The following is a 23455-nucleotide window of genomic DNA, read 5'->3' as shown; positions in this document are numbered from 1 at the left end:
TGCTGTTTGCCATTCTCAGACTCAGAGCTTCCTGCTTCTTTTCTTTTCTTTTTAAAGATTTTATTCATTCATGAGAGAGGCAGAGACATAGGCAGAGGGAGAAGCAGACTCCCTATGGGGAGCCCTCAGGACCCTGGGATCACATCCTGAGCCAAAAGCAGAGGCTCAACTACTGAGCCACCCAGGTGTCCCTTCCTGCTTCTTTTCTCAGGCACGTTAGCCCCAAGAACTGACACAACTGTGCTTGCTGCTAAGCTTCTTGGATACTGTGGGAGTTGGGGACATAGACTAGTCACTGCAGGCATGGCTCACTGGTGAGGGGGGAGGACACCAGATGTAGGAATGGGGATTTGGGAGCCTGACCCCTGGGTACCCATAAGAACAAAAATATCACCCATCTGGACCTAGAAGCATAGATAAGCCCTTTATTACAAACAATGGAAAGTTTATTACTGACAACACAGTATGCTTTTTCTTTACTTTAGATACATTAACACATGTTGTCATAATGCACTGAAGCCTACCTTTGCCATGTCGCAGAGCCAAATCACTAAACCTCATATTTGCATAGAGCTTTAAATGTTTTCAGAGTGTTTTTCTGAGACATTCTCTCATCTGAGACTCAAGATTTCTTTTATCATAAATGAGATTCATATGTTGTACATATTTTACATATTTTTTATTCTTTTGCCATTCCCTTGCAAACCAACAAAATCTTTGCAGATATTATACATCAATGTTTTATGACTAAAATCTGGTCTTATCATTGTCTGTTCCATTCTCTCTTTCTCTGTGCTGCTTTTTGCCGGGTTGGGCTGGGTTATTTTGTTGGTGTTGGTTGGATGGGTGGATGGGTGTTGCTATTGTTGTTGTTGTTGTTTTTAATTTTTTTTTTATTGGAGTTCAATTTGCCAACATATAGCATAACACCCAGTGCTCATCCCGCCAAGTGCCCCCCTCAGTGCTCATCACCCAGTCACCCCAACCCCCCACCCACCTCCCCTTCCACTACCCCTTGTTCATTTCCCAGAGTTAGGTGTCTCTCATGTTTTGTCACCCTCACTGATATTATCACTCATTTTCTCCCCTTTCCCTTTATTTCCTTTCACTAATTTTTACATTCCCCAAATGAATAAGACCATATAATGTTTATCCTTTTCCGACTGACTTAATTCACTCAGCATCATACCCTTCAGTTCCATCCACGTTGAAGCAAATGGTGGGTATTTGTCGTTTCTAATGGCTGAGGAATATTCCATTGTATACATAGACCACATCTTCTTTATCCATTCATCTTTCGATGGACACCGAGGCTCCTTCCACAGTTTGGCTATTGTGGACATTGATGCTATAAACATTGGGGTGCAGGTGTCTGGCGTTTCACTGCATCTGTATCTTTGGGGTAAATCCCCAGAAGTTTCCTCCATTACATATACAACACTCTAGTTTTCTGTCATTACTTGAATAATAATTATTTTGCCTTCCCAGAAACCAGACAGTCTTTATTTACACTCATGCACTGAGATGTTTAAATGTTATTCTTCTATGCTTACTATAGTTTATATAAGATAGGAAGTGCCCAATATGGTGTTCTGTGTTTCCCTACACATTTTATCCTATGTATTCTCTCTACTAGCTGGGTGAATTGAGTAAGTCACATGGCCTTGCTGAACTTGATATTCCTCATTATTTAAGGAGGGACAAGATTTACCTGAGAAGTTATTTGCAAGTATTAGAATGGACACATGTGATGTGCCCAACACATTGCCCAATGTGCACATAAGAAATTATTATTAGAGTCTTCTGTGGTGGTGCTTGTGGAAGCAGTCAAATGTGGTGGTAGTGGTTAGGACATGGCTGTCTGTCTCAGAGTGACTGTCTCAGAGTGTCTCCAGCTGACGAACCCAAATTCAACTTTGTCTTGCAGTTGAACATTGAGGTTTTTTGCCATTTTTACCCTTTATGAATAGCGTCTCACTGAACACATTCTTGATACGGTTTTATTCTCTTTCAAATTTAGCATTTGAATGTATTCCTAAGAATGATAATACCAAGTGAAGGGATATGTAAGATTCCTGATTAATAAATGTTGCCTGATTGCTTTCCACAAGAGGACCATCAGATTACACTCCCACCAAAATCTAGGGAAAAATTATAGAAGCTTTCCTAGCCTTAGTTAATCTTGCTTTCTGTTTGACTTTTCATATATAGATATTCCTTTAAAACTATACATACATATGCACACATATACATGCATGCATATGTATGCACACATACTTTTGTGGGACATGGATCTATGATGGTTTTTAATATCACTTGCCAAATGATTTTGGTAAGAACCTGTTGTCCAAAGTTTGAGATATTGACGTTCGATGATACATAACATAAATTCAATTAGTAAGTAACATTGACTGAGATTGGTTTATATACTGAGAAAGATACTCCACTTTAATTTCTCTTTCAGTCCTTTGATCAGATCCAGGTGAAAGTCTCAGCTTGGTACTAACAACCCTTTAATCCCCCACTAACCCTTTCTTAGCTCCCATTTTAGAAAGAAGAGCTGAGGGATGCCTGGGTGGCTCAGTCACTTAAGTGTCTGTGTTAGGCTCAGGTCATGATCTTAGGGTCCTGGGATCAAGCCCTACATCTGGCTCCCTGCTCAGCGGGGAGTCTCTTTCTCCCTCTGACCCTCCCTCCCCCACTTATCCACACACTCTCTCTCAAATAAATAAATAAATAAATAAATAAATAAATAAATAAATCTTCTGACTCTTGGTTTTGGTTCAGGTCATGACCTCAGGGTCATGAGGTGGAGCTCTGTGTGGGGCTCCGTGCTCAACATGGAGTCTGCTTGGGATTCTCTGTCCTTTTCCCTCTACCTTCCCACTTGTGCACTCTCTCACTCTTTCTCTTTCTCAAACAAATTTTTTTTTTTTTTTTTTTTGTAAAAAGAGCTTAGGGCAGCCCGGGTGGCTCAGTGGTTTAGCATCACCTTTAGCCCAGGGTGTGGTCCTGGAGACCCGGGACGAGTCCCACGTTGGGCTCCCTGCATGGAGCCTGCTTCTCCCTCTGCCTGTGTCTCTGCCTCTCTCTTTCTGTCTCTTGTGAATGAATAAATAAAATCTTTTAAAAATAAAAAAAAGAAGAGCTTAGGGGTGCCAGGGTCATGCAGTTGGTTAAGCATCAGACTCTTGGTTTCAATTCAGATCCTGATCTCAGGATGGTGAGATTGAGCCCCACATCAGGCTCTGCACTCAACATGGAGTCTGCTTGAGACTCTCAACCCCTCCCCCACCTCTCTCAAATAAATCAATAAATCTTAAATATATATATATGTATAAAATAAAAAGAGGAGCTTATTTTTCCCCTGAGCTTCCAGCTCAAATTGAATGCCATCATTTGGTTTCCAGTATGCTTATTTTCATGTTTTCCTACTTTTTATGGAAAGCAATACTGGTACTTCATTTAAATTATGATACAGTAATTTCCTCTTTTCACACATTTATGTCATTGAATATGTAAATTACAAATAGGGCAGAAATCTTGACAATGTTGTTCCAATAATTGAAGTTTAAGACATATATACTGAGTAGGTAGTGCATTCCAACAGTTGGCCTACTAATAATAACAAATAGTCCTTGAAAAAACATTGACTAGGACTCTCCATAATGCCCAATGTGGTTTGGAACTTTGTGACTGCCCCTTCATCCCTTTTCATTTGTGAGTGTCAGGACCTTGCAGTTGGCCATGAGGAGAATCACTTTTATATCCATCGGGTTCTATAGGTTAGTGACCAGGTGAGTAATCTCCTTGCTTGGCAGATTAAGAAGGGGAATACACAAGTACCGGAAGGATGTATAAATCAAGACTGACATTGTGAATAGAATGATTCAGAAGATGGGATTAAGGAGCTTAATGATAGTCATTGTGAATCACAATGTCAGCTTTAGTATGATTCTAACGATGTACTTGCTAATGAGGTTTGATAGAATAAAATTAACAATGTCCAAACAGCTGTATGCTTTCACAACAAAGGAACCATATCTCAGAGCAGACTGATACATTTTCTGTGGGGGATTTTAGTCAATTGAGTTTTTTTTCTCTCTCTCTCTCTCTCTCTTTTAGGATATATTTAAATTTGCAAGAACTTCTCCTGTCCCAAGACAAAAGAGGTCCATTGTGGTATCTCCCATTCTAATTCCAGAGAATCAGAGACAACCTTTCCCAAGAGACGTTGGCAAGGTAAGTCAGACAAAAGACAAATGACATAACAAAGGCATGTTTTTATTAAGAGGAGAGCATACACAAGGCAAGCTGACTGTGACTGTCTTGGTGGCCACCTGAAATTGGCCTCTATTCCTCTATGATAAGAAGCCAGATGGTTTTGCCAATAAAAGAATGACAAAAAGCCATCAAGCAACAAACAAAGAATTTACAAAAAACTATAATAACACCTTTGAATGGCATGCTTTGGAGAGCTACATGGCAGACAACAATGCTAACATTGTGTCTGGAAGATGTCATTGATTAAGAAGTAAATTCAATGCTTTTAAAATGATGTCTAGGAAACCAGCCAGATACTCTACTACACTATACTGGCATAGTAGTGTGATGACACATAGCCTTTTTATTTAGATCCTAGTTTTCTTTTCCTTTTTTTTTTAAATCTTTTTAAAGATTTATTTATTTATTCAAGAGAGAGTCAGGGAGGGGTAGAGGGAGAGGAGGAGAGAGTCTTAAACAGACTCTGTGTGGGACTCGGAGTCCAATGTGGGGCTCAATTTCACAACCCCTAGATCATGACCTGAGCCAAAAACCAAGAGTCAGACACTCAAATGACTGCACCATCCAGGTTCCTAGTTCTCAAAGGTATAAGTCCAGGAGAGCCACGGGGTCAGCTCTCTAAAAACTAATCAAAAGAATTAAATCATACTAACCATATCCAGAAAACCTTGTTGCATGAGTCAGGGCAATAATTTTTCTAAGAAGAAATATTTGTTGTTAAATGGGCAGAAATACTGATGTTGCCTGGTCAACACATTCTCTCCCCATAGAAAGTCAATGTGGAGAATCAAATTAAAACCAGTTAGTACTTTTTGGTCATCACAAAATTGGAACAATGGTGATTAGTTCAATGAATGACCTTAATGGCTGGTGCTATTGGATTATTTATTCACTCATTACGTAAATAAGGGGCATCTATTATATGCCAGACTCCAAGATTGGGACTGGATGAATATTGGTGTGAAAAGCACAGAAGCCCTTGTTGTGACAGAGCTCATACTATAGTGGGGAGACAGATATTTTGGTGAGTAAATAAACAAACAAACAAGAAGTTGCAAAGGATAAAAAACTCTGTGAAGATCAGAAAGATAGTAAATGGTGAGACCAAGGAGTAGAAGGACAGAAGTGTTCACGTATATGGTTGGGAAGGTTGGTCAGAGATCCTGGTGTTTGACTGGAGACTGGAACAATGAGAAAAGGATAGCCATGGGAAGATCTTCGGAAGGTGCATTCTTAGCAGAGGGCACTGCATATGCAAACATCTGGAAGGGGAAAAGAAGGAGATATATCTGAGGAGCAAAATGTCTGGATGGGTACAATGAGGTGAGCAAAGAAGAGAGTGGTAAGAGCCGAAGTCAGAGAAGCTGGCCTGTCATAGGGGCTCCAGAGACAAAGAAAGTGGGGATTTCATTGTTTATACACCAAGAAGCCACTGGAAGTTCACCCAGGTGTGTGCGTGGGCGCGTGTGTGTGCGCATGTGCATGCTGAAAGACCCCCACCCCCCACCGCCGGCTGCATCATTAGGAATGATTTGTGGGAGCAGAGTGGTCAGGAGGAGTGGACACAAAAAGATCTGCCAAGAGGAGTGTTTTAGGGTGACCTTGACTAGAAGTGAGGGTAACTTGGACTATTAGAAACCTATTTCTGTTGGAAATTAGAAGCATCAATAATCCAATATCTTGGTAGCCACCATATTTGTGATTTTAAATTCCTACTGTGCCAAAGACTCCTTTCTTTAAGCAAAATCTTGCCAGGAGTGCAGGACATGATGCAAAAGGAAGCAGAGCTGTTCCAAGTGGACAGTAGTAGGGTTGATGAGCCCTGCTCTTTGGATAGCCCTAACCACTGTGGTGGCCCTGAAGCCAAGGGTGACACTCACCAAGGGCCAAATTCCTCAAGTCTGCAAGGCTCTGCCACTAATAGTTTCAGAGACACAAGTTGCATCCTTGCTTTTTACACCTTTATGTAAGCCTGGTGTTCTCAACTCTTACTGTACAACAGAGTTGCCCCGGGGGCAGTTAAAATACAAATGTCAGGCTCTACCTTCCAAGATCAATTCAGTTGGTCAAGGAGTGAGGACCAATCATCATATATATATCCCCAGGTAATTCTAATGTGCAGCCAAGGTTGAGAACCACTGGCCTAAACCAGTCCTATGGACCAGGAGCATCAGCACCACCTGGTTATGAATAACTGCACTGCCATGCAAAAACTATGTTTGTCCATGTTTTTTATGCCTTCAAAGGGACTATTCTCCTCTTTTTGCCTGCTTGGTTTTATCCATTCATCTCATACTTTTTTTTATATCTTATGCTTTACCTCCATCAACTCCACTCATAGCTAACAGGTGATGCTCTGTTGAACTGTGAGAGAGTATATGGGTGGCTTCAGAGAGTACTGGGGAGGTAGGAAGAAGGAAAACATATCCCACCTAGCCACCCAAATTCTCTGAGTCAGGTAGCTCTAATTTTATAAATATTTGACTGTTGGCGACTGCATTGTAATCCTGAGGAGAATTGCTAGGGAATGGTCTAAAGCACACTCCACAAGGGAGGGAGCTGGGGTATTTATATGCCAACTCCATCCATCTTTGGTTGAGGGTCTTTCCCAAAGGTATAAACTATCCAGCACATCCAGCCTTCCCTGTGTTCTGAGCATCAGCATAAGGGCCCTCTAAGGCCTGGGGGAGACAGCTGGAAGTCTGCTGGTGTACCCAGAAAAGGTGAAGTCCAAGGAAGGGGACAGAGTACTCATGGATTCTGTTCCACCCCTGAATATAAATACTTTTGCTTTGCCGGCCTGGTTTTCCCTGTCTCCTCTTCTGCTCCCGTCTCATTTTCTGAACTAACTTTCCTATCTCCTTCCTTTGAAGGTGACTATACTTGCTTCTCTCCATTAATAAGTACTAGCTGCTTCCCAGGCAGGAAAATATCTGAGATTCAACCAAATTCATATCAATAAGCACATATTCAGTGCCTGCTATTTGTAAGGCACTATGTTAGGGTTTGGAGTTAATGACAAAAGGCAATAGACAGGGTCCTTAATCTCACAGGGATTACAGAAGAATAGATAAAATAATCACAAATGCATTTTTGTTCAGTATTATAAAGTATAAGCACCTTTCATCTATTCTGTTAAATTCTCATAAAAGCCACCCCATGAGGATCATCTTCCAATGTGCTACCTGAGAGTAATGGGACTCAGAGGGATAAAGTCCCCTAGCTGGAGTCTCATAGTTAGTTTTTGTAGCAGAGATGAGCTCCATGCCTGCTCTTTGAGATTTCAGAGTCTGTGTTCCTAACTAGTATGCTCAGTGCTAAGTACAATTTGAGAATTCTTCTACATGGAATGAAATGTCTTCGCTAACAATTGCTCTCTTTAAAACAGCATTAAATTTAATTATTTGAAGTGCACACAAAAATAGGATGGATACAGGGATGGATAAGTGGATAGATACATGATAACACAAGTATAGTAAAATGTTAACAGCCGAATCTAGGTGGTGGGCATAAGACTGATCATCAAAAACTTCTTTCAAATTTTTCTCTGTTTGGAATTGTCATGATACAGTGTTGGGAAAAAAATAAGCTTAATTAAATACAAAAATTATCATAAAGCACATAAGAATTGACATCTTGGCACACAAAATATTTTTTTTTTATTTGCCTTGAACTTCAAGGGAATGGATGGAGACTAAGTATTCTTTCTTTTCTTTTTTTTTCCCCAGTCATATTTTATCACAATCTGAATCCCTTTAAAGAAAAGAAACTCATATACTACAGGGTGAAGGCATCAAAAGCAGAGTGCTGTGGTGAATCCACTCTCTAGGGGGGATTTTTCTCTGTTGAGGCTGTGCCATGTAGAATTGCACATTGACAGAAAGGCCATGTGGGCAGCTCTAGGAGTTAGAGTTTTGGCTGATGCATACTTTATTTATCTGCCAAATAATTAGTTGGTAAGTGGCTAAATTACTAGAATTTGGGGGCTGCTTTTCCATCATCTTTCTCAATGTTTCTGAAAAACGGGTTAAATACCCAGTTGTGAACACACTGCCTCAAACCTGTGATTTCCTTCCCATTTCTGAATTCTAGACGGCAGTGAGGATCTGGGAGCAGGTGCCCTAAAGAGAAATATGTAGTTCCCAACATGTAGTCTTTCCCTCCCCTTCAAAGTGTGACTATTTCAAAATTTGGGCCATAAATAATTTCTTAGTTTTACCAACTTTCACTGATAAATATTTGATTGCATCTTTAGAGATTTTTGAGTTCTTGGGCCTGATTGATTGAGAGCAGGGGACTTTAAATCTGTGAGGCAGCAAGGAGGTCTTTGGGAGACGTATTTTATTCTGTTTTATATTAAGTTTGAAAGACAAGTCATTTATGAAATGCTTATTAGAGATTCTACTTTCATCACAAACCCTTTTCATCAAAACCAATGAAAGTACATTTTACTGAAAATCCTTTTTTTATATCCCCTATAAATTGGCAGAATGGGCCTTTAGAAGGACATCTTTAACCCAGGATGGAAGAAATATGTAATTGGACCATGTGCTTTTCGTAAAGGGAATCAACATAGATCATTAGACCGAATCATGAAAACCACTCAACCAGGACTCTGCTTTGATTGTGTCATGAATGCAAGTCATACATGAGGATAATTTACTGCAGTTCTTAAAAATTTCTTAGAGTTCTGAGCATATGCTTTATTAGGGATCTTCCCACATCCAAGTACTCTGTACCTCCAATTTATGCCCACCTACGCAAACAGACACCAAGGAATCTGGTATTTCAGAATTGAATCTGTTTTAGTCCATTTATTAGTCATTTGTATCACTTTGAGAACTCATGAGTGCCAGGCTGTGTCCTCAGAAACTGGGCCAGAAGACTAGAACTGGATCCCTAGTACTGCTCCATTTTACCCTCCTACTGAAACATAGACTTAGCCCTATCCCATGTTCCGACACATTCAATGTAATTGCCATCAGCCCTCACCCCCTTTTAAAATCCACTGCTTCATGTTTTTTATTCAAGTCTGACTACATGCCTCTTCTCAGAAATTTACAGCTGTTTAATTTCTCCTTTTAAAAACAACTAGCTATTTTACTCAGTCACTACAACTTAGAACTGTCTAGTGTATAGAAGAGAAATTTGAATGTAAGAGATCTAAGATATCCAGAAGCTCAATACTCAAAAATTCTTGTTGAGATGAACAGCAGAGTTTATTTCTACATTCAGCAACACCATTCCCCCCCTCATATGTATGCCTTTCCTATTTCTATGACTTTGAACTCTTTCCTCTCCCTGGGATACACCCATCCTCACTCCACAGGAGGTGCATGTATTCAATGCTTCACTGTCTAGTAGAACTTTTACATCCTTGCAGAAAGTTCATTCCATACTGCCCAGGATGGTAGCCTCTAATCACGTGTGGCCATGCAACACTTGAAGTATGGCTAGTGCAATTGAAGAACTGGATTTTTAAATTTTATCTATTTTAACTAATGTTAGTTTAACCTTAAAAACTATTGTTTGATTCAGTTATTGGAACAACTTGTCTTGTGAAATTTACCTTTTCAACTTAAATTTATTTTATTTTATTTTATTTATTCGTGAGAGACACAGAGAGAGAGAGAGAGAGAGAGGCACAGACACAGGCAGAGGGAGAAGCAGGCTCCATGCAGGGAGCCCGAGGTGGGACTCAATCCTGGGTCTCCAGGATCACACCCTGAAGGTGGCGCTAAACCACTGAGCCACCCGGGCTGCCCTAAATTTTAATCTCAGTACAGGTCAAATACTTTTCACAGAAATGTAATATCTAAGTCGATATGTCAGTGTAATATAAACACAAGATTTCAAAAATGTACACATATACAAAGAATCAGAAATATCTCTAATAATCCTTATGTTCGTCATGTTGAGATAAAAACATATTGGATATATTGGCATGATTAAAATTAATATCATATTTTTTACTTCCTTTATTATGTGGCTACCAGAATTTTTTTTTTTTTACATTTTTAGAAAATTCTAAATTATTTTTATGGCTCGCATTATATTTCTATTGGTCAGTGCTGGGCTAAAGCCTATTTTTGATATAGTCTCCTCCTTGGAATTTTCCTTTGATCTCCTTTACACATTGTTTCTACCTCTTTGCTCACGTGTAATACATTTGGAGCAGCAATATAGTTTCTTTTGTATTTTTCTTGTCTTTCCATTAACTATAATTCATCAAGTGTAGTGATACAGTGCACTGCCTAACACACAGTAGAAACTCAAATATTCTTTGACTTGATTTCTGGTTAGGTCTATGGCTAGTTGGATAAGGCATCCACTGGTTACTGATTAAAGTGATCACAGCCTGGTTTGTTGTTAGAATGGAATTAATAGACCATTATATGATTGGTCTGGGTATTTCTAGCAAATTTTAATTTTCCACAATGGCATTGAGGCTATCAGATAAATTGGTTGGCAGTCAACCATTATGTCAGGTCAAATAAGTATCTTTAGCAGATTGTGGTAGATTTGATGTTAGTGGATTCTGAGTGGGATGTGATGGGGTGAGGAGAAAGAGAGAGAGAGAAGAAAAAGAGAGTGCCTGTATTTCCATATTTGCTCATACATAAATATTTTAAATCCACTTAAATAAAAAAAACCCTCAAAACTTTAACTTTATTCACAATTGAACAGTTAATTTTAACTTATTTTGACTAAGCCTAATAAAAGCATATATTCACTATTAGCAAGTGTTGCCCTCTTTCTGCAAAGTTTAATTAATGATAAAACATAATTGAGTTGTTTTGGTTGTTTGCCAAATACATATATATGCAAAAATGCCCTCCATGATATATACTCAGCAAATAAAGGCATCTGAGCCTATGGAGGAAGCAATATTTTTAGCTCTGAGTTTATCACCCTTTCAGTTCTCAATTTGAAAGATTCCCAGGGCTTTATTGTTATGTACATTTGGCCTTGGACTGAATTTATATTTAATTAGTCGTGAACATTAAGGGATCCAGCATTTCAGCTTGAATTAGCACCCCAGAGCCAGGAGAGTTAAGGAATTTTTTAGTTCAACTAGAATCTTCAGCATCTAATGAATGTCAGGATCTAAGCCAAACATAGCTATCTCCTCTGTCCTGTTTAGTTCTTACAACAATCCCACTAAGTACTATACCCATTTCTCAGATGGGGAAACTGAAATCAGAGAGATTAAGCATCTAGTCCAAAGTCACTCAGTTAAAAGAGTGGCAAGTCTAATACTGAAACCTTGAGTGCCAATCAATGACCCCGGCATGCTAACATGCGTGAATATGGAGTTCCTATGGGTCTCTGGTGTTTGCATAGCATGCTCACATGAATTATCATTTGATGCTCACACATACTCTCAAGAAACCAGTATTATATCCCCATTGTAGCACTGAGGAACTGAGGTTAGAGCATGATGCAAGACATTTATAAACTGAGTTGTCGATAAGCTGAGCTCTTTCTGCATTACCACCTGCCATGCACCAGAGGTCTGGATGGATTTCAAAACAGCAACACATGGCATGAGGTAAGGAATAGGCTTTATTGAAGAAAGAGAACCCATAGAAGCCAGGGGTCAGCCAAAGATGAGAATACATCATCCCACAGAGAGCTTTGCCAGGGCCTGGGCAGAGCACTGCACATTGTCTCAGTTTGCCAGAAGAGCCCTCGGCTGCTGTGGTTCTCCCTTCTTAGGCCAGCTTGTCTACAATCTTGTCAGTGGACAGATAATCAAATTCTTGGGGTATCTGGCAGCCTGAGCACAGGTACCCAGATTTATAGAAATTGTCTAAGATCCCAGATGCTCAAAGCCAGATGCCTTGGGCAGTGATATGCTGGTTAACAGGCTCTTGGGGGTGAAGGAAGCCCTAATTAGTAATGTTTGCCACTTTCTTTGGTGTAAGTATTCCCACTGTGACCAATTTCAAGCTACCGACTTGTAAACTTCTTGAATATTTAACAATTGACTTTCACAAGGAAGTAGGAGCTAGCTTCAGCTTACCACTGACCTTGGGACCTATGGATTGTGATACTGGATGTTTCAGGGAATGCACTGGCCCCATGGGGATCTATGCTTGAGTGGAATCTCCTGCTTGGAGAAGTGGCTTACCCATCTACCTGTTCACCCCTGATGTCAGCTGGTTTCTTGTTCAAGGTGAGCTCCAACGGTCATTTTGGATAATTGTGCTCCTTGCATCCCATTAGGTGCCTTGTCAAAAGCCACATGGCTAGTGCAAAGAGGATGCAGACCTTGAAACCATGCTCTTTCAGCTCTGCCACACCTCACCTCTTTTGTACAAAAATCCCGAGTCAGTCTCCTGAGGCTGACAAATTCTGTGATAATTGTCCTGGTTCTACCTGGAAAATAAGGAAGGGAAAGATAAAATTTTCTGTGAAGTGCGGAGAAATTAAGTTAACTTCACAAGCAGTTATTTGACGTGCATGTTTGTGCAGAGTCAAGGCTGGGGTCATGTCTTAGTTTAACAAATAGACCACGTGTTGACAAGCAGAAAACTTCTTTCTTCACCCGGCAAGGAGAGCCACTATCTGGCTTCAGAGAACACATTTTTTTGTTCGTATGTCTACTGACAACCCTGTTCAAAGGAGCCACAAGGAACAAAAGTGAAAGCAGAAAAGGCTAACTTTGGTGTAATTAAGAGATATAGCCACTCGTTTTTCTAAGTGACAAGGCCACAGCTGACTCAGTCGATAAGGACTGTGAAGGAGCAAGACCCAAGGTGCTGTAGGGAATGTATTGGCCCTTTTGTGGTTAGACTTCCAGTCCCAGCTTTGAAGAAGACTGAGGCAGAGCTGGATGGAGACAGGAACAGGCCCATGAACAGTTTTCTGAAAAGAAGGAGGAATGAACAAAGAACTCACCTGTCTTTCCTTTTCTAGCTGAGAACTAGCCTTGGCTTCCAAGTGGGGTTATAGGGAAGAGGCTTCAATGTGGGGCTGAGCCTGCCTCGGTAAGATCGTGGACACAAACACCCTTTGTTGCAAGTTTAAATGGTCCTGTCTGTAGGTGTTTCACTGGAGACACATTGGATATTTGGGATCAGGAGATGAAGAATAGCCCCAGCTTAAGCCTTTGGGGCAGGCAAATATTCTTTCCAGGTGGAAAAATTGGGCCGCATTCATTCACTCAGAGATATTTATTGAGCAACTACTATGGGCAAGGCACTGCATTGACTGTTGCCCATGGATTCCCACTCAAGGAACATGCACCTGGGGTAGACACAGACCTAGAAACAGGCAGATTAGACTGTGATCGGGAGCTGTGGGAGTGTGAAGAACCTGAGAAGACAGAGAAAGTTAATACCCAAGAGAACTCACAAATGGCTACCTACCAGTAGGCAAGGCCAATTGGGGATGGTAAGAATTCTCTAGGCAGTGGGAAGAGTGTGATCCAACATCTAGAGCCGAGAGGGCATCGTGTGTCTGGAGAGCCAAGCATATTGAATGTGGATGTAATGCAAGGAGAACCCCTCAAATAAAATTAGAGAAAGAATCAGGGACTAGAAGTTGAAGAACCTACACATGACTCACCATTTACTCTGTAGGTGTCAGCTATAAATCGAGGAATGGCATGGCCATATTTGTATTTGAGGAAGATCAGTCTGGTTGCAGGGGAATCACACCTGGCTGAGAAAACCAGAAGCAGGGAGGCCCTGATGGAGGCTGTGACAGCAACCCAGGTGGGCCGCACAGTGGCAGCCAGGCCAGAAGTGGCGGGAGACAGGAGACAAGACACCCAGTCAAGGGCTGGGCCACCTTGGTGACTGAGTGTTTGATGGGGAGGGAGGGAGGTAAAGGAAGGACCCCCCCTCTTAGCTGGGAGCATCATACCTCCATAGGATGCTGGCGAAGTCACCTGACGGAGGGTTTAGCTGTGAGTCAGTAGACCTTTCATGAAACTAAGGGTATTATTTCCTCCTCCTCTCTCTCGAGTTCACTCTTTCCTGAGGCTGCTCTGCGGCCCTTCTGTGAAGCAGGAGGGAAGCGCTCCCAGAGGAGACAGATCTACCTGCGTGTTAGACGGAGGTGGAGGGACAGGCTGGATGCAGAGCAGGGTCTTCTAGGGAGTGGATTCATTTTGCACCAGCAAGGCTTGCGGGCACCAGACTTTCAGGCGCCTCTTCGCATGTGTTCCCAGGTGTGAACACGAATCCTCCCTGATCCATGTCTACCGATTTTAGTTTAGTCATTCCTGGCTGTGGATTTGAAATCTGTTTTACTGCCAGCTCAGAAATGCATAACAGCTGTGTTCACTGTTGGCCTTCTAGCCCTGAATTCATTCTAAATACATTTCTTCTTAGTAATTTCTTCTTTGAATGCTGATGTTTGGCGATGCATTAGTATACACAATTCACAGGCTCTGTGTTGCTCAATTTTTAGTTCGTTTATTTGACAACTTGAAATTCCTCACAAGTGGTGCTTTTATTTTGTTATTTGCATCTGGAAATCATTCCTAACATGCCATGGAATAAATCTGTCTTTTTTTTTTCCATAATTTTTTCCTTATTATTAGAATAATAGGTGTTCATGATAAAAACTTTAATAAAGAAAAATACATATTTTACAATAACACGGGATCCCTGGGTGGCGCAGCGGTTTGGCGCCTGCCTTTGGCCCAGGGCGCGATCCTGGAGACCCGGGATCGAATCCCACGTCGGGCTCCCGGTGCATGGAGCCTGCTTCTCCCTCTGCCTGTGTCTCTGCCTCTCTCTCTCTCTCTCTGTATGACTATCATAAATAAATAATAAAAAAAAATTTACAATAACACTATAACAAAAATCTCCCCAAGTTCTACACCCGCGACCACCCTGTACTTGAGATAACCACTGTTGGCTCTAGGGCAGTGCTTCTCATTCTCTAAAGTTACACATAAACCAGTGAAAGCACAGGTTCCTGGGGCCTCATCCATCCCATCACACATGTGAGCATTCTCTGCCTATGTCCACTTCAGGTCTGCTTCCATCTGGCACCACCAGCTTCTCCTCTGTACCTATGCCCATTCTCCCCGGGTCTAGAACATCTTTGCTCTCATTATGCTGTGCAGCAATATCATCTGGGGCTATATATCCTCAGCCCTGCTGAGGATTAAAAACACAGCCCATTGGATATGTATATTCCATGAAGGCTTCGGAAGGTAAGGAATACACCAGAAGCCTTCCGAATCCACCTATGGTTCCCCATCATTCTCACTGACATTCTCCTTCCCATCATTAGAAACAGCCTCATTTGAGCTGCCCTCTCTCCAACTCTAAGAATCCCCTACTACCAAAAGTGCATTGTTCTCAGTGCTTTGCATACTCCACTAATTCCATGCAAAGGAAGTGTTTCTGTGACCTTTACAGAGGAGGAAACTGAGTGATTGGTGGACTTCTCTGAGGCCTCAGAGCAGTAAAGCTAGGATTTTTAAAACTCTTTATTGAAGTATAATATATAGACACAAAAGTGCAAAATCATAAGTGTCCAGCACCATTATTTTCTCTATAGACAGAATACACCCATGAAGTCAGCACTCAGAGCACAGAATGGAACAGGACCAGCCGCCAGAGGCCCCTTCATGTCACCTTCCAGGCACTAACTCCACATCCCCCCAGTGTAACCAACCCTCCCCTCTATCACCACGAGAGAGTGTCACCATTTGGTACATAATATAAATAGAATCATACGGCATGTATTTTGTGTTGGCTTTTTAAATTTTTTTGCTCAGCTTTACACTTGCGAGATCCATCTTTGTTGTTAGGCACATTTGTAGAATCACAGATGTGTAGTATCACATTTTCTAAATATACCGCACTCTATCCTTTCTACTCTTGAGAGGAATTTGGATCATTTCCAGTTTGGGGCCATTACGAATAGTCCTACAATACCATTCTCATACATGCCTTTAAGTGAACATATATACACATTACTGTTGAGTATATACCTAACCATGGGATTTTTGGGTCAGTTTTAGTAGATTCTAACAAACAGTTGCCAGAGTGGGTTATATAGAAGCTAAAATTTAAACCCATTATTCTGACTCTACAATGAATTATTGGGAGTAGGGCGGGTGGCATATTTATTTATTTATTTCTAAAGAAAAATATATCCAGTTTATTTCTGACTCAGTAGTGACAGCCATTAAAATCAGCCATAACAGGGGCCCATTCTGTGTGTTTGGATCACACTGGAACCTGGTGCCTTCACTATCAAGAACTAGAGGAGGTCACTGCACTGGTTTCCCATCTGCGTTGATCCTCACGAGATGAGGCCATATCTAGGCTTCTGGTGTCCATTCAAAGGATACACCCTCCACAGCAGGTCTTTCTTCCTCCCACTCCCAAGATCCTGAGGATGAAACAGCTCTCTCTAATCTGGTATTATGGGAATACTTGCCAAAGTCAGGGAGATTTAATTTTCTTCAACACGTTTTAATTTAATGTAATAAGTTATTTTATAAGCCAAAGAACTAAAAGTTTAGGACCCTGAGAAACAGACACAAAGTCAAAGGATTTTCTAACAAACTCTTTTTTAAAAAAAATTTGCTAATCAAGATGTCATTAAAAAATACAGACATTATCCACAGTGATTTCTCAACCCTCTGCTAGGGTGAATTGCTTCATACATTTGAGCTGCCTTTCCTTAGGTAGGACTGGCAATAATAATAATAGTAATAATAATAGTAATAATAATAATAATAATAATAATAATAAGTTCATCTATGGGCAACCTCTACGGACACAACTTGGTTACTACTATTTTTGTACTAAGATTTCTCACCTCTTCCTGATGACTGACAGTGGTGTTATCTAATCACAACCTTTTTTTCTTAATTAGGACACTGAAAGCCCACCTTCTGCCTTTTCTTAGAAATATTGCTAAGTAGCCATCATGCAAGAATTCTTAAGACATGGATCATAATAAAAAATGACCTGAGAATACTTCATGATTTTTGTTTTTTTCCCCTCTTTTTGCCTCCTGGGAATGAAATGACCCAAGGCTTGTGGTACCAAAGACCCTTAACAACACATTTTTCCCAGATTCAGGAAGATTTGCTACACAGTAAATGACCAAGAGTTCTGACCCAGTTATGTACAATTGCTGAACAGACAATTTGCACATCCATCTTCATTTGTCATCCCTGATGAACCACTGAGTGTCTCAAGTGTTCCCTAGCCCCCTTCCTAAGTCAGGAGAACACACTTTGAAGCTCTTGCTGCTCTTTGGTTATGTGTATATTTATTGGTATTTCAATTTTCTCCCTCTCTCAATTCAGAGAGATATTAGACTATTAGAGTTGGAAGGAATGCTAGAGATGGCCCAAATACCTCACTTAATAAGTAAAGAGTTCAGCTGGTAGCCTCATGTGCCCTCCCAAGGTGAGAGCACATTACAGGACCAACCCAGCCTTTGGACAGGAAAGAGCTGGGTAAAAACTCCAGGAAGTGAGAATATATCACTGCAAGATTCCACCTGTGTAAGCCCTGTTTTGTTTGAGGACAGTGATTTGCATAACCTACACAGGCTATTTTGGAGAGCATAATTTCTGCATTCTTTGATTGCCTGTAGTGTTCCCATTTCATCCTCAACATCCAGCATGTGCCTGACACAGACTAGGCTCTCAATAAGTATGCATTGAATGAGTAAGTGGAAAAGTGGTCAAAAAAGCTCAATTCTAGCAGTCTCCTCACACTGGATTAACAGTCAAGGACTCACCTCGACCTCTACCTACAGGCACCTATATATTCTTTTATATGCAGAACATATGCTTTTAAGTTTGGGGTTAAGAAAAATAATTTTTCCTTTTTTTTTATCAGTTTTTAAATATCATTTACTGTTAATTGGGTAAAACGATGAATTTGGTAGGAGAAAGATGTTTGGGGAAAGTTTGAGAAATTTAAATGTAATATATGAGAATATATTTATATACATATAATTTATATTATGTAACATGTTATGTAAAAAGTACATTTTGTATACTTTGTGGGGGACGCTTCTTGTATTGAGTTCTATGGACAGAATGGTTCCTTGTAGGTCAATATTATAGGTAACTAAGCAAAAAATGTTTTTGAAAACAAGATTCATTTGGATGCCAATATTTCTGTAATGCTTCACACAGTGATTCCCTGTCTTAAAGTAAACTGAAGTTAATATACCCATTTATTAAGGGAAAGGTGGCTTTTATTATTATGACTATCAAATGGAATTGTGTTAAACCTTCCGAAACTGGGGGCATGTGAAGGGTTCTTATGCTCCCTATGTTAAGTGGCTTCATTTTGCCGTGTATCTTTGTGTGTCTGTGCTTTTTTAGCTTTCCTGATCTTTTCCCCACCTCCAGGCACTCTCGGCACTGCCCCTCCTCACTATCCCTCTGCTTCCTTCTAATAAGATTAGCTGGTTCTTAGAATTTGCTGCTTTCCAGTTGCAGTGGGCTGGGAAATCATTCTCTGGGCATATCCCTATCCTGTGCTATCAGCTCAGAAAAATGGGATGAGACAGACTCAGATGTGGTTTCTGTCCTGCTGGTGATCATCTCTTTGACCTTTGGACAGGTCACCTGAAACCATTTGAGTTGTTTTTTCTATGAGACAAGGTTAGTAACACCTACCATTCACATTTGGGGAAAGACAAAATGAAACCATCTAGTTGATGACGCTGGCCCCATAGCAAATGCTCTATCAATGTACCCCTCCTTTCTTCCTCTCACTTCCTGGCCAAAACCTGCCCACAAGGTGTTGAGTGCTTGTAAAGCTTTCTCCAGGAGGAATAGGCTCATATGTATGTGCACATTGCAGGTAACCTGTTCCCATAGTGGACACCTTTCCAAAGAGTGAACGTTACCACATAAGTGTACTGCTTAATCAATATGCTACTGGACCAATAAGAGATACTAGCTCAATTTAGCATTGTCTAGGAAGAATGCTAAAATAATTTGTTTTTTAAATCAGTTATCCAATCTACCCACCTGCCAGTTTCTTTGTTATAGTTGAAGATATGAGAACACATATTCAGCAATAAATTCAAATATAAGCACCATGAGATCTGGTCTGTTCACAATTGTACATTGAGGGCCTGGAACATCATCGATGCACCATAATTTTTTGACTGAATAAATAATCTATTTGCCGCAGATGTTGTGTCATTTATACTGTGCCCAGGTCCTGTCAAAGGAAAAAAATGAAGGAAAAAAAGAGAGACTCTCACCCAGCTATTTGTCTATTTTTTTTTCCCCTGCTCAGGGCTAAATTTCCCTGAAAAATCACATAAGATCCCAGCTGTCAGAATGAGTTCATTAGCTGGGGTAGGGATTCCAGCTTCAGAGAGCTGAAGCTTCCACCCAGCCAGGTGTCTGTTTTAAGAACAGCATCCTCTTATGCAAAACATTGGTAGAAATGACCTGCTCTCTGATAAAGAGCAGCTACCGAGCCTGCTCGCCCGGTGCTACCCGATGGTCAGTGGAGATGGAGGAGCGTGCACAGCCAGACGGCGGCGGCAGAAACGTGATTCTACCCGCTTTGGCATCATGAGTTTCTAGTGCAGATGGTCCAGTTGCAAATGGAGACACTGCGGATGTGCTCATCCTTGCCCTTGCTGATATAAGCATGGGGATATTATATTCAATTTTTGGTCCCCATCCATATGCTGCTCCTCCAATTTATTTGTCCACATGAAGGGAGATGAAGCACAAAACAGTAGGACGTCCAATCCTGCTTTAATTACAGCGATGAGCTGTTTGTCGGGGTGCCATGAGCCACAATGCCGCCTTGTTCCCTGACAAACTCAGAGCCTGAGTGGCACTGACTGCCCCGTCGGCCCCAGTCGCCAGTCTTGGGCAGCAACAGTATCTGGTTTGATATTGATTGTTTGAAAACCAAGAGCTATGACTCTGCCAAGCTTAATGAAAAGGAGACAATCACTCAGAGAGGATATGCAATTTTGAAGATGGGAGGCTTTGAACAAAGCCCGATGCTGAGAGCATTTCTGGCATGTCACAGGTGAGGTTGTCATTATTAGCAGCAACAACGTGGTCATCATTCTCACACTGGTTTAATTGTTCAACAGACACTGAGGGCCATGTCCACAGAGTCCAGCAAATGAAAATAAACACACAATTCAGGGCCCTTTTTGACATGCTGCTTTGCAGGTCTTTTATTTATTTTTTTTCTGGAAGAAATTGCTACCCTAGAGGTCTTTATGTGTTCATATGGTATCTTCCTCATCTTGTTCTTGAAGGTCGTAGAGAGCTAAGACCTTGCCTTACTCATCTGGGTTCTCTTGCTCCAGGGACAACACCCACCCATGACATAAGCTGCAACTATGAATTTAGTGGAATTAATAGAAATACCAGGAACCTGGCTCCTCTTTGAGTCATAATTTTTTCAGGAACCAGAGAGCGGATGACAAGGCACCAGGGCTAAGAGAACATGGACAGCACCCTGTGGACCCCAAACCCTCTGTGATTGGCAGGCAGAGCTACCAGAGCAGTCGGAGCAGTGGGTGAAATCATAGGCTAGCAAGCTGGAATACATGGCTTGAATTCCCACTCTGCCACATACTATCCAGATGACTTTGGTCAGGATATGCAATGTCTCTATGCCTCAGTTTCCATATATGTACAACAGAGGTGATAATAGTACCTGCCTCATGGGATTTTCCTGAGGGTTAAGAGGTTCTAACACATAAAAACCTCTCAAACCAGAGTAACTATTTTATATTGTCACAAATATCTGATACAGTTAATATCTTTGTACTTAGAACTTATGATGGTGTGAGTGTCACTTTTGGAGATGCAGAGATAGATTTACCCTTATACCCCTAACATTATCCTCAAAGACACTATTTGGCTCATGTGAAAATATTTACTCATTTTTAAAGACCCCTTTAAGTTCCTTTTTATACAAAAAGTAGTTCTATTCCTGTTCTAATAAGAATGACATAAAGAAAATCTTATTACACTCATAATCTTAAGGTAATTGAAAACTACTGTTGAAAAGTGGACCCCAAATGTATCAGAAAATGAATTCAATTCAATTATAAATAATAAGAATCAACTATACTTGAATGTGTGTGAAGTATAGAATCATAGTTAAACATTTAAGGAATATGTCCTTATCTTGTTACTATGGAGACAGGTTACTCCAAGAATTTGTGGTTCTATGGTAACAATGGAATTACACTATTTCCTTTCCATATTGAAATATTCAGCAACTAATTTCCTATAGCTTCATAATATATCATGTTAACGACCTCAGAGATGAAAACCAAGGTGGTGAGATTGTCTCCATGCTCTGGGGTTATTCTATTAAACAAAGCAGAAAAAAAAACACGTTTATCCTCATTTGACTGGGAACTTCAAGGGAGCTCTTAATGAGAAAGAGATGGCAATGACACTTCATGGGGAAGTGCTAAATTTAACTCAAGTGGTTAGTATTACTTATTCACTTGGTCCAGGGTTGGATCACCACCATGAGAAAATTATAGTTTTATATGTGTGAGGACAGAAGGAATATGATAGGATTCAACTCAATTGCACAAATTGTCAATGGAGACCTATTATGTACTGGGCACATATAAGGTAGAAGCTGCCTCATGGCCTATTTTTTGTCTGTTAAAATGTTTATGGTAATTTTCATGTGTTCTACCAAACATTTGGAATAATAGGACTAATAAAGAAAGCAAATGTAACTGAAGTCTAAAATCCTTGTCATCAATATTAGTTTCTTCAAAGTTCCTCTTGAAATCCTACAGACAACCAAGTTTGTGGAGCCGAGGCATGTTGGAGCAGCTCATGCCAGTTTGCAGTAGCTGGTATGCATTGCCTCCCAGCTCTGTATTCATCCACTTTAGTGGCTTGAAGTCAGCCATTATGGGAGGATTTATGCCATAGAAATGAATAAACACTACAAATCAGGTTCTTTTCTTTTCTTTTCCTTTCTTTTCTTTCCTTTCTTTTCTTTTCTTTCGACTGTTAAACACTTACCAGCACTCCACTGATTGCAAGTAGTGACTTGAATCATATCTCCATATCTCACAGAAATCTTCCTCCTTTTTCTGTATCCATTTGTCTCTCCCACACCCCCTCCACATACACCAATGAGGTCATTTTACCTCTGTTGATTAAGGCTGGATAACAGCAGTTTTTGAGCTGCTGTCCAGCTCTTACATCTTGATTCAAGCCATCATCATCCCTTGCCTAGACTTTGTCTAAAGACTCCTAATTGGTCTCCTTGTGTCCACTCTTGCTCCCTTCTAGTCCAGTCTCCATATGGCAGCTGGAGTGATCTTCTAAAATTGTAAATCATTTAAGGAAGCAGAAGAAAATAAATAAAAATGAAATCAAGGCAAATTAAATTTAATTAAAAATAGGAAAATAGGGGATCCCTGGGTGGCGCAGTGGTTTGGCGCCTGCCTTTGGCCCAGGGCGCGATCCTGGAGACCCGGGATCGAATCCCACATCGGGCTCCCGGTACATGGAGCCTGCTTCTCCCTCTGCCTGTGTCTCTGCCTCTCTCTCTCTCTCTCTCTATCATAAATTAAAAAAAAATAGGAAAATAATAGAAAATCAACAAAATCAAAGCTACTTCTTTGAAAAAAATGAATAAAATTGATAAACCTCTAGCCAGACTGATCAAGAAAAGGAGAAAAAGATACAAATTACCAATATCAGAAATGAAAGATTATCACTACTGATCACATGGACATTAAAAAGATAAAGGAATACTATGAACAATTGTAGGCTCACAAATTCTCTACCTTAGATGAATAACTTATTTTATGAAAAACATAAATCATTAAAACTTCCATAAGGAGAAATAGATAACCCAATTATCCTTATACTTATTAAAGAAATTGAATTAATAATTGATAACTTACCAAAAAAAGAAAGCATCAATCCCAGATGGCTTATTGATAAATTCCAGCAAGCATCAGACTCAAATGGCTTCAATGGTGAATTCTGCCAAACATTAAAGGGAGAAATAATACTAATTACTCACATTCACTTTCAGAAAATAGAAGCAGAAAAAACATATCCTAACTTGTTCTATGATGCCAACACCCACCACCATAATAGTCAAAACTGATAAGGGCATTACAAGAAAGGAAAATACAGGCCAATATTTGTGTGAACATACATGCAAAAATTCTCCAAAAA

The 23455-nt window shown here is 40.4% G+C and overlaps 1 protein-coding gene across 1 annotated transcript in view; it reads left to right on the top strand.

Moving 5' to 3' along the window:
• Positions 1-23455, top strand: part of CDH13 (cadherin 13) — a 1001392-nt gene that overhangs the window by 438871 nt on the left and 539066 nt on the right. Inside the window, exon 4 of the mRNA XM_041770316.1 lies at positions 4126-4242. Coding sequence (XP_041626250.1) covers positions 4126-4242 — 117 coding nt within the window. The remainder of the gene's footprint in view (positions 1-4125; positions 4243-23455) is intronic.

Source organism: Vulpes lagopus, chromosome 10 (genome assembly GCF_018345385.1).
Source record: "Vulpes lagopus strain Blue_001 chromosome 10, ASM1834538v1, whole genome shotgun sequence".
NCBI lineage: Eukaryota > Metazoa > Chordata > Mammalia > Carnivora > Canidae > Vulpes > Vulpes lagopus.
The sequence above is the reverse complement of the archived record's forward strand: the minus strand, read 5'-3'. Positions and strand labels throughout refer to the sequence as shown.